Source organism: Apodemus sylvaticus, chromosome 4 (genome assembly GCF_947179515.1).
Source record: "Apodemus sylvaticus chromosome 4, mApoSyl1.1, whole genome shotgun sequence".
NCBI classification, from domain to species: domain Eukaryota; kingdom Metazoa; phylum Chordata; class Mammalia; order Rodentia; family Muridae; genus Apodemus; species Apodemus sylvaticus.
In genome coordinates, this window is record NC_067475.1 from 18,209,583 (window position 1) to 18,219,998 (window position 10,416).

Sequence of the window (10,416 nt, forward strand, 5' to 3'; positions counted from 1 at the left end):
AATATCACGTGCCCTCCGTGGGTCTTGCCTCAGCACATGCGTCTGTCTGTCTGTCTCAGCTGACATCACTGTCAATCAGCACTGATTCTCAGTCAACTGAACCCATTCTTTCGGGAGAGGTCGCAAGTGCTTTGCAAAAAATCTGTACTTGGCAGGAGAGTCTGATGCAATCTTACTGTAAGCTTCCTTGATAACTGTCACATTCCAGAAGTCTCCAGCCCAAGGGCTAACTGAGTCACTGCCGCCTTTGGTTCATCTCTCTGCTGGCAGTAGTAGAGCTTGCAAGGATGCCCACAATGGGCTACCCCAGGGTAATCTCTCTGAGGCTATCTCCCGCCTACTTCCCATGCCACTCAGTGCTCCATCCTGTAGTGTGGCTCTCTTTCTGGGTTTGTTTGCTCTTCCAGGGCATTCCCTTGCTTTACAGTCAGTTCTATTAGACCAGTGGCTCTCAACCCTCCTAATGCTGTGACTCTTCAATACAATTCCTCATGTTGTAGTAACTCCCAGCCATAAAATTATGTTTGTTGCTACTTCATAACTGTAATTTTGCTGTTATGAGATATTATATAACCATCTGATATGCAGGATATCAGATGTCATTCCTGTGAAAAGCTCATAACCCACAGCTTGAGAAACACTGATTTAGGTGTACTGGAGGACATGAACCTGTACTTTTGTACTTTTGGTCACAGTGATAGCCTTTGCTAAACAAAATGGACTCCCGCCCCCTTCAGCATGACAGAGCCAGGCACAGTGAGGAAGGTACCTGACCTTGGGCAAGTGAATAAGCCTATCGCAGTTTCTCATTTGGAACATAGAGAAACTCATATTCAAGCTCAGACTTTGTGATCATAGAATAAGAATGCTCACCACGATGAGCCACGACCAGCAGGTAGGTGCTCAAAGAACCAGAGTTCTGGCCAGTGATGAGACACCCTCCCTCAGCCCACATCACAGAATTATTCCTTCCACCAAGATATTAAAAGTCCCTGGGAAATTGCATAGTTGTTAACCAACACGAGAAAATACATGCAATAATGTGTCTGTGACAAGCAATACCTACGGCAGAAGTGGCGAGGCCGAGGACTTTCGAAGAGTAAATGGTCTTTATGGGCTTTGCTCTGCAGCCAAGGGAGAAGAGTCTCCTCTGGGCCAAAAGCATGCTAGAGAAAAGAGACATTGAAAGAGGAGTCAACGAGTGTTCACTGCACCGCTGCAAGACACCTGTGGGTGGCCGAGATAACAAAAGTTTATATAAATCTTAAATGCGGATGAGGGGGATTTATATATATACATATATATACACACATATATATATACACACATATATGCATATATATACTCATTATATATATATAATGAAAAATGATTCAGATTTCTTCCCCCTCACTATGCTATGTTGTATTAAGACTTCCAAGTTCAGAACAATAAACATTAAACAGTGCTAACAATGAGTGGGGACTCCTAGGACAACTTGTGGGGACTCACGTCTCTCCTGTAACCACGTGAGTTCTAGAGAACCAACTCAGGCTGTCAAGCCTGACAGCAAACATATTTACCGGCAGAGCCATCTCATCAGCTGGGAACACATTTTGGCAACTACACTAGCTTTCCTCTCTGCCTCCTTTCCTTTTGGATTCCCTTTCTATTATATATTATTCATTCTGCAATCATTCTAATGCTCTTCTTTATCTTATAGAGACCCTCACTCAAACTTTAGGTGGAGAGAGTCCAAACTGGAGATCTCCTCAGGTCCTACCAGAGTCCAACCTTGGCTTGGAGAGGGGCTCTGGGTGAAGGGGCATCTTGGAGCTGCAGAAAAAACTCGCAATCAAATTGTGAGTCCAAGCTAGTGGCCTGTGCTCTGCTGGAGACAGCTTTCCAGACTGCTTCTTTCTCTTTGTTTAACTTTCTTGCTTTCTCTGGAGATTTGCAGACAGCAATCTCTCTCTCTCTCTCTCTCTCTCTCTCTCTCCTGCTTGAGACAGCTCTCCAAGCTGTTCTCTGTTGTTAGTTTAGAAACATTTCTGGAACTATCTTGCAGATCAGAAGCCTAGTCTCTTATTTTGCATATGGATCCAGCCATTTTCTCCAGGTTTCCTTTGGATTATCTTATGAATCAGCATCGGCTGATACCAGCCCCTTAATTCTTAGGAGACAGCAAACCAGCAAACACACATTTTCTTTTCTTTTAACCTTGTCTAAGGGTTCAGAAATCTGTCTGACTCGGTTAAGCACAGCAGATAAACTAGCTGGGTTGGAGCCCATCCTGAAATTACCATCTCTACCACACCTGGGACTAATCTTGCTCTGTCCCAGGCTGACCTTGAACTCAGGAAACTCCCAACCTTTGTATTTTTCTGACAAGCTGGCTCATTAATGCAGCTGCCTTTGTTTCTTTAGATTCTTGAAGCCCCTCATAATTCATATTGTATCCTTACACTTTGCAAAGTTGAGAAATTATGTATTTTTGAACTCTTGTTTTTAGAGTTATTTTCCATAGCCCTAAGGGCTGTCCTGAAGGTCCCAACATTTATCATTTTGCTAATATGTTAGCCGCACCTCTGCCTCCTGGACTTAGTGCCATTTGATTATCATGGAATCATTAACAGGGAGGACATTCCTTAAAGGAGGAGTGTAAAATATGTGCATTATTATACCAAAAAGCCTTATGACCACCAAGGCAGCCATTGACACTCATGGAGGCCCACATCCACTGGCCCTGTCCCAGTGGAAGGAACCATATTATTCTGTCCCCAGTGAGGCTATGCTGGACCTGGTAGGGTCTCTCCCCCAAGGATCTTGGGGAACCCTGAGGAAGAGGAGGAGGAAGAACTGTAGGAGCCAGAGGGGTTGAGAACACCAGGAGAACACAGCCTACAGACATCAACTAAGTAGGGATCATAGAGAACTTCGCCTTGTGTGCTGAGCATAGTGTCCTTGGTAATCCTAGCAGCTGTAAGAGTAAAGTGGGAAGATCATGTTTGTGGCTAGTCTGGGCTAGCAAGACTGTCTCAAAATACTGAAGTGACCAGGATGCAACTCAGTGGTAGAGTGCTTGCCTAGCACAAGCAAAGTCTTGTGTTTAATCCCAGCACCTTAAAAACAAAAGAAAAACCCTAAAGGCACCTCCTGTGAATTCCCATAGAATATGCCCATAGCTTACTATTCATTGCATTCCCCTTTGGTGCTCCAGTATTTTTAAATAAATACTGGTTTTCTTTTGATATCTCTCCTCCTCAGATCCATTGATGTTTTATTGAGATTGATAGTACTTAAGTCATTTTACATGGAGATTTGTGAAAATATCCTAAATTAAATTATAACGTTTTTAGGCCAGGTATGGTGACACTCCTTTGACCCCAGTGCTCTGGAGGCAGAGGTGGGTGGGTCTCTGTGAATTCAAGCCCAGCCTGATCTACAGCGTGAGATCCTGTCTCAACAATAACTAACTTTTAGAAGTTTAAATATCCAGAATAGACCATTTTAGGAACTAGTGAAATTTTAGTTGTGGTCATCTGGGTAACAGTCAGTAGTAGTAAAAGGGCAATTGATAAGCTGGGCCCAGGGGACTGTCTGCAAAGCCAGCTGCTCCAAAGACTGAAAATGGAGTGTCAGAGAATCCATCCCTCAGCTCCCTAAATTTTTGAGAGGAGGTCTAAGGATGTCCAGGCTGGCCTTGAACTTTCTGTGTAGCTGGAATTGCAGGCATGTGCCACAGGACAGCTGGCTTCTTCACATAGGTCCTTCATAAATGGAAAGTGGGCTGGAGAGATGGCTCAGCAGTTAAGAGCACTGACTGCTCTTCCAGAGGTCCTGAGTTCAATTCCCAGCAACCACATGGTGGCTCACAGCCTCCTGTAATAGAATCTGATGCCCTCCTCTGGTGTGTCTAAAGACAACAATGTACTCATATACAATAAATAAATAAATAAATAAATAAATAAGTAAATAAATAAATATTTATAAAAAGAAGATAAATGAGAAGCTATGAATCTTAAGTTATTTTTGGAGATGGGTTTCCCGGACGACTATTTCAACAGTCTCCAGTAACACAAGAACTCATTGGGAATTGCTTCTGTACCCTGTAGGGAAATCATTTGTCTCAGGAAAATGCAGGGAGATCCGTGCAATGAACCTTCATGACTGTTCTGTTACTTAGAACTGGAAAGAATTCCCAGCAAACAGAACTCGTCATCCATTAGCTTTTATTCTCAGACCGAGTATGTAAGGCAGATGTACCAATAAGTGGTGTTTCTCCTAACCCTCCATCAAATCTTAGACTGGGAAGGAGGGGTGGGGCGTGGCTCACTGGGTGAAGCACTTGCTGTGCATGCACACACTGGGACTTGAGATTTGCATACCTCATGACAAGTCTTGCCTATGCAAATGCTGATGCTTCCCCTGTAAAAGGGATTGTGTGTTCCTGGATTCCTTCAAACCGAGGGCCATGCATAGGCTAGGCAAGGCTCTCTAGTTGTCTTAGCTATGTCCCCAGTTCTTATTTTAATTCGTTCCTTGGGCAAACTAAACTGTTTCCAACTCCTTATGCAGCCTCAGACTAGTCCTGACTCCACCTTTGGCCTGCTAAGTAGCTGCTAATAGGTGTAGGTAGACCCCTTGGTTTTTGACTTGGGAAACACTACTTTGAGAATTAAATAAAGTGTGTTCCCAACTTGCTAGAATTAATCAACCTTTTCCATCCTTTTATTGCCACGTTGGCTTATTGGCTTTTCAATCATCAAGGGGGCAAACCCACCTTATTCAGTTACAGATTCTGAGCCTGGGAAGCAAGCTAGTTTCCCTATTCATTTATTTATTTTTGAGACAAGGTCTTATGTACCCCAGGCTATCCTCAAGGTGAAGATGACCTTGAACTCCAGATCCTCTGGCCTTCACCTCCCAAATGGGATTACGAGCCTGAGTCACTACATCTCCATGGCTTTTGATTTTTAAATAAATGTGTTTTCTGCGTGAATGCAATTAACACTGTATATTGACATTCACTGATAAGATAAACTGATACATTCAAATGTCATGAAATTAGAAGAAAAAAGGTAGTTGGCTTTTGGTTTCTCTCTAAGCACAAGGGTCGGTGAAGAAAACCAGAGAGATGCGAATCAGGGTGACCCAGCCAATCTAATCATGGCATAGAGTATATAAAATATGAAACCTATGTCAGATACACACAGATCAACAGAAAAATAAAACCACCAATTTATCACCTCTAGGGTGGACTGATTGAGAAGGAAGACTCTGGGCAACCTAGAGAGTAAAAGTTGAATTTTTTTTAAAAAAAAGTTGATGAATTACTGAAGGAAAACCACAAATCCTAAAGGTAGGCAAAACATTCAAAACTCAGTTTAAACATGGTTAAAGTTTAGTGTTCTGAATTTACTAATTCAGACTAGCAAGTTACAAACCTGACTCATATGAGGTATACATACATAAAGAATAGAGTGTTAGTAATTTGAAAAGAAGTCCAGAATCTTCAGAACTATCAGACTATCAGAGACAACCCCTCAAAGGCCTGGTGCTAACAAGCAGGTCCCGTTGGTTTTCACCACACGCCATACCTGTTAGACCGCTTCTAGAATGTTTATAAAGTTCGCTAATTGCAACAGAGGGGGGTGAACAGGGTTCCAGTTGGCAAAGTACAAAGAGGCGTTCAAGGCCGTATGAAGAGATGTCGCGTGAAAAAATACAGTCAAGTTCATCAGCATAGGAGTTAAGAGGCATCGCTCAAAACAGGCTTTAACGCCGTGTGAAAAGCGGGATTTTGTGTAATCATACATTTCTCACAAGAGAAGCTGTATGGCCGCCTGATGCAGGAATTAGGATATAGCCACCTACTATCCAATCAGATGGTGTAGCCGAGCCTTAAGGTGGACCGCGGAATGGAGGGCGAGAGGCTCAGACCTGCAGGAATGCTAAACCTTCAGACACCACCGATTGCTGTTTTTGAAAAGTTCGGAACAGATAAGCTCAAGCAAGCTTCTGGTTTAACTGCTTTAGTTTCCCTTATTAACCTTGAAATTTCCCTTTACCCGGGCTCTGGAGGCAGCTCAGTCAGTAGGGAGGAAGCTTTGGGTTCGAGCCCAGGCACTGAATAAACCCAGCAGCGGTGGTGCACACCTCTAATCTTAGCACTGGGTGTGGGTGTGTGGGTCGGGGGTGTGGGAGTGGAAATAGGAGGATTAAAAAGTTCCTTTGCTACACAACTACTTCGAGGACAAGAGACTGTCTAAAAAAACAAACACGAAAATCTATCACGGATGAACTGAAGTCAGTATTGCCCTGGCAAGAGGGCGCTCTAAATACCTCAAACCACACAATCAAGAGTAAAAGGGACTAGGGTGGGCTTTTCTCCAAAGAAAAGCCTGTCAACTCCAAGGTAAACCCCACAATCTCCGCTGCGGTCCGACCACCAGCCTCCTACAGGCGCTTCTCCAGCTCGCCGACCTCCCTTTGGCTCCCGGCTCGGCAAACTCTGTACGGCCCCAGGCCGGGTCAAGGCGCACCGCGTCCCGCCCACTTACGTCGTTCTCCCGGTTCGGATGCACCCCTGGCCTTAGTCAGGAGATCGCTAGGTGTCGCAGGGGTCCTTGGCGAAAAGCACTCGAGGATCCAGATGCTGAGTGCAGCAGGAACCCTCAAGAAGGTAAAGGGGGCGGGGTGGAGGCGGTGCCCTGACTCTGGTCGGGGATTGGCTCGGGCAGAGGGGCTAAGGGTACGGATTGGCTGTGGAGTTCTCCAATCCTGCAGCGCACTGTGCGAGTCCCGGCTAAGGGACGGGACGTGGCTTTGAGTAACGCGGATAAAATGGAAGTGTGTGACTGTCTGGGAGCAGGACTGATTTTAAATCTCCGCTGCGTGAATTCGGAGCAGGTTCTAGGTGAAAGACTTGAAGATGCTTAAGAGGCCGACCCGTGCAATGAGCAACAGGGCTTGTGGGTGTCTATTTGTCCCCTCTGATGGGGCGAGAGGAGGGAGAAGGCGTGTTCCCCTCGGAACTGTAAAGTGATGCCGGCGGGACCTAAAGGGCGGAGGAAGCGACCGTGAAGCGAAGCGGGAAGACACTGAGGAGGAAACCCGGACTAGGGAATGGATGAGCTGGAGGCACTGCTTGGGGGCGGGGCCGGGGCGGGAAAGGCGAGGTGAGTTTCTGTTAAGAGCATAGCTTGGGTGTTAGATTTTCTTCCTTTTGCGTTTAAAGGTGTTGGAGGTCATGAGAGTGGCTGAACGCTGTACTTGGGCCCGTAGGGAAGAGCAAAAGCAGGCGGGATTGGTTGGATGCCCTGTCCTGCCACAGTGAGCCAGCCGCTTCTGTGTTTTGCCATGAACAGTAAATGAGCTCATTGTAAGCAAGGGCACAGGGAGGCTGCCGAGCTGACCGACCCAAAGGAGGGAAGAAGATATGGGGGGAGGGAGAGAATAGCTAGAGGGTTTTGGAAAGTTCAAAGCAGTTATGGCTCCCTCTATGGGAAGAGAGCAGAGGGGCAGACTGGCAAGGGCTGTCTCTCTTGAGAGCAGAGGGAATAGCGGGAAAAACCTTGTGAGTTAGAAAGAAAAACCGCTGGCTGCAGATGTGTGTGTTTGTGCGCGCGCGTGTATGTGTCCTGTGAGTTGGAACAGCCTGGAAGTTTAGGTAGAAGGGGAGGAGGGTCTGAGAGCTCTGTGGCTTTGGTAGGCACCCTGTATCTCAATAGTCAAGTGCCTTTTCCTGGCAGTCAGACGGTTTCAGAGGACCCTAATGAATGAGGGTGAACTTTTGTCTCTCCCTGCAATTCTACAGTGGAGCTTGAGGTGAGACAAGGCTTCATTTTGAACCAAGTCAGTGGGCCTGCCCATTTTTGGGATTCTTGGGACTTTTTCCCTTTGGACCTAAAACTCATGAAGATTTGGAATGGCTTTACCTGCAGTTGGTGTTCTGTTGATGCTGCTGATGGTGCACTGGGGAGCATCACAGTTGATTCTCAAGGTTTTAAAGTGGCTGCTCTGTCCCTTTTCTTTCTCTTCTCTCTCTTTCACATACAACCATTACAGTAGGCTGCTAGTTTCTCCTTTTGAAACATAGGATATGTTTCATGAGTGCTGTGTTCCCAGTTTCTGATATAATTAAACTGTTCACATGATGGCCGGCCGGCCACCTTTGTCGTCTCTCTTTGACTTGTGGTTTCCTTGCTGGCTAGAATGTCATTTTGGTGGCTGAACCTCTTGGAGCAAAACATGGAATCTACAAGTTGAAGTTATTCTGTTTTTTGTTTGTTTGACCTTTTGTTTTTAAGATAGGATCTCACTGTGCAACCCTGTTTTTACTACTTAGCCCATTGCCAGGAACTCAGACACCCTTCTGCTCCAGCCTGTAGAGTGCCAAAGGATACAGGCATGCAAATCCTTGCTCGGCCTGTAAGCTGTAAACCATTGCTCCCCAGCTAGGCAATGATAGTGATCTTGGCAGTAGTTTAAATGTTTCAGAAGCCTTAACAGAAAGTGTGCATTTGCCTACAAAAAGGTTGCAAAGGATACTCTGTATCTTTCTGTCTCCATCCACATCTATTTGCTGGATTGAATGCAGTTTAGCTGCTAGCACTTGCAATTTTGAAACTGTTGTTTCAAAAGGGAGAATGAATTTTGACTTTACAGATCATTATGGTAGGGAAAGTGATTGAAGATATGGGGTGTATATGTAAATGATAATCATCAAAACTGTCCTTGGGTTAAGTTCAACATAGCCTTCCAGATGTAGGATCACTGCACAGCTCCCAGCTAAGTGTCTGAACTCGTGAACACAGGCAAGCTTCTGCTGGGTGAGAACTGCTCGTTGATGAGGTGTTGATTTCCTCTCTGTGACTTTGCCTCGGGAACTCCTGGTTCACATCCGTAAGGGTGCATGCAAACTTTCAAGGGATGCTAACAGGCTGAAGATTCTCAGCTCCGGGGATTGTCCATGAAGGTTTTCCTCTTGCTCCCTCTGTCTGTCCCACTGTGTAGAGTCACTGTTTCAGGCTATTTGCACACTAGGGCCCTGAGGCAGTGTTAGTATACTGGCCAACTCAGGTTCTCTGAGCCCTTAAAGATGGATGGCGATGAAACACTTTGTGTAAAGTAACCAGAGCAAGAGGATAAATGAGCATCAAACGTCTGACATGCCCTTGTAATGTGCAGTAATCCAGCTGCAAACACTTAAGGAGAAGCATCGGAAAAGCAGTCAGGATGAGCTAGCTCTCGGGTTTAAAGCTTTGCATGTAGCATTTACTATGTCTCACTAACCCGTTTCGGCTCTGATGGTGCTATGGCCAACAACAACAACAACAACAACAACATAAAAAAAGCCCAGTTCTAGGGAAAAGGATAGGAGAACATGGCATTAAATGTTAACATCCACAGGTAGTAATGAAAGTGGTAACCACTAGATGGCGTATACTGCTGTCTGAATTTTATGTGTATAATTAGTGCTTTGGGTCAGGTAACACTGCTTGCTGAGTTAGAGACACATCACCAAAGATGTGTTTAGATTGTGTTTTACTTAGGATTTTACTGCTGTGAAGAGAAACCATGACCAAGGCAACTCTTATAAAGGAAAACATTTAATTGGGACTGGCTTACAGGTTCAGAGGTTCAGTTCATTATCAAGTCATGGCAGCATGCAGGCAGATGTAGGGCTGGAGGAGCTGAGAATTCTACATCTTCATCCAAAGGCATACAGGAGGAGACTTCCAGGCAACTAGGATGAGGGTATTAAAGCCAATGTCCACAGTGACACATGTTTACAACAAGGTCATACCTCCTAACAGTGCCCCTCCCTGGGCCAAGTATGTACAGACCACTGCAGATGGATTCATCACTCTTTGACTCTACCTGTCTCTCCCTGCCCCCCTATTTTGTATTCCTTTCTTGCTTCTTTTTTCTCTACTGCTTGTCTGGTCAGGGAGATGTGACAACCCATGGTACTAGGGCAGCTCCTCTGTAGATCAGAAAGAGTCACCCCTGTCTTCTAGGGCATTTAGCTTTTTATGAATATGTGTTTATTATCTTTATTCACTATTAGTCAGTTACCTACTCCCGATTTTTAAAATTTATTTATTTAGTCTATGTGTAAGAATGGTTGGCCTGCATGCATGTATGTGTATCATGCGCATGTCTGGTATCCATGGAGGTCTGAAGCAGGCATTAGATCCTGTGGAGCAGGAATAGGAAATGGTTGTAAGGCACCTCATGGGTGCCAGGACTCAAACCTAGGTCTTCTGGAAGAACAGCCAGTGTGCTTAACTACTGAACCATCTATCTACCCCTACTTCCCAATTTATGTTGGTGTTCAACAGAGTTCTGAATAAATAATCCCTGTAGCATAGGTGATTGTGGTTGTCTATGTGATCTTACCTAACTTTCTAGGGAGAGACTGTTTCTGAC

General features: G+C 45.1%; 1 protein-coding gene across 4 annotated transcripts in view; it reads right to left on the reverse strand.

Moving 5' to 3' along the window:
• Nucleotides 1-6,669, reverse strand: part of Kyat3 (kynurenine aminotransferase 3) — a 42,436-nt gene extending 35,767 nt beyond the window's left edge. For 2 of the 4 annotated variants that reach the window (XM_052179052.1, XM_052179051.1), the window contains exons 1-2: nucleotides 6,543-6,669; nucleotides 1,067-1,166 (exon numbers count right to left, since the gene is read on the reverse strand). In XM_052179052.1, the coding sequence (XP_052035012.1) occupies nucleotides 1,067-1,165 (99 nt within the window). In that variant the 5' untranslated portion in view covers nucleotide 1,166; nucleotides 6,543-6,669. Of the gene's footprint in view, nucleotides 1-1,062; nucleotides 1,167-6,542 lie in introns of those variants that run through there. The other 2 variants (XM_052179054.1, XM_052179055.1) reach the window with 2 other exon arrangements.
• Between the last annotated feature and the right edge of the window lie 3,747 nt (nucleotides 6,670-10,416).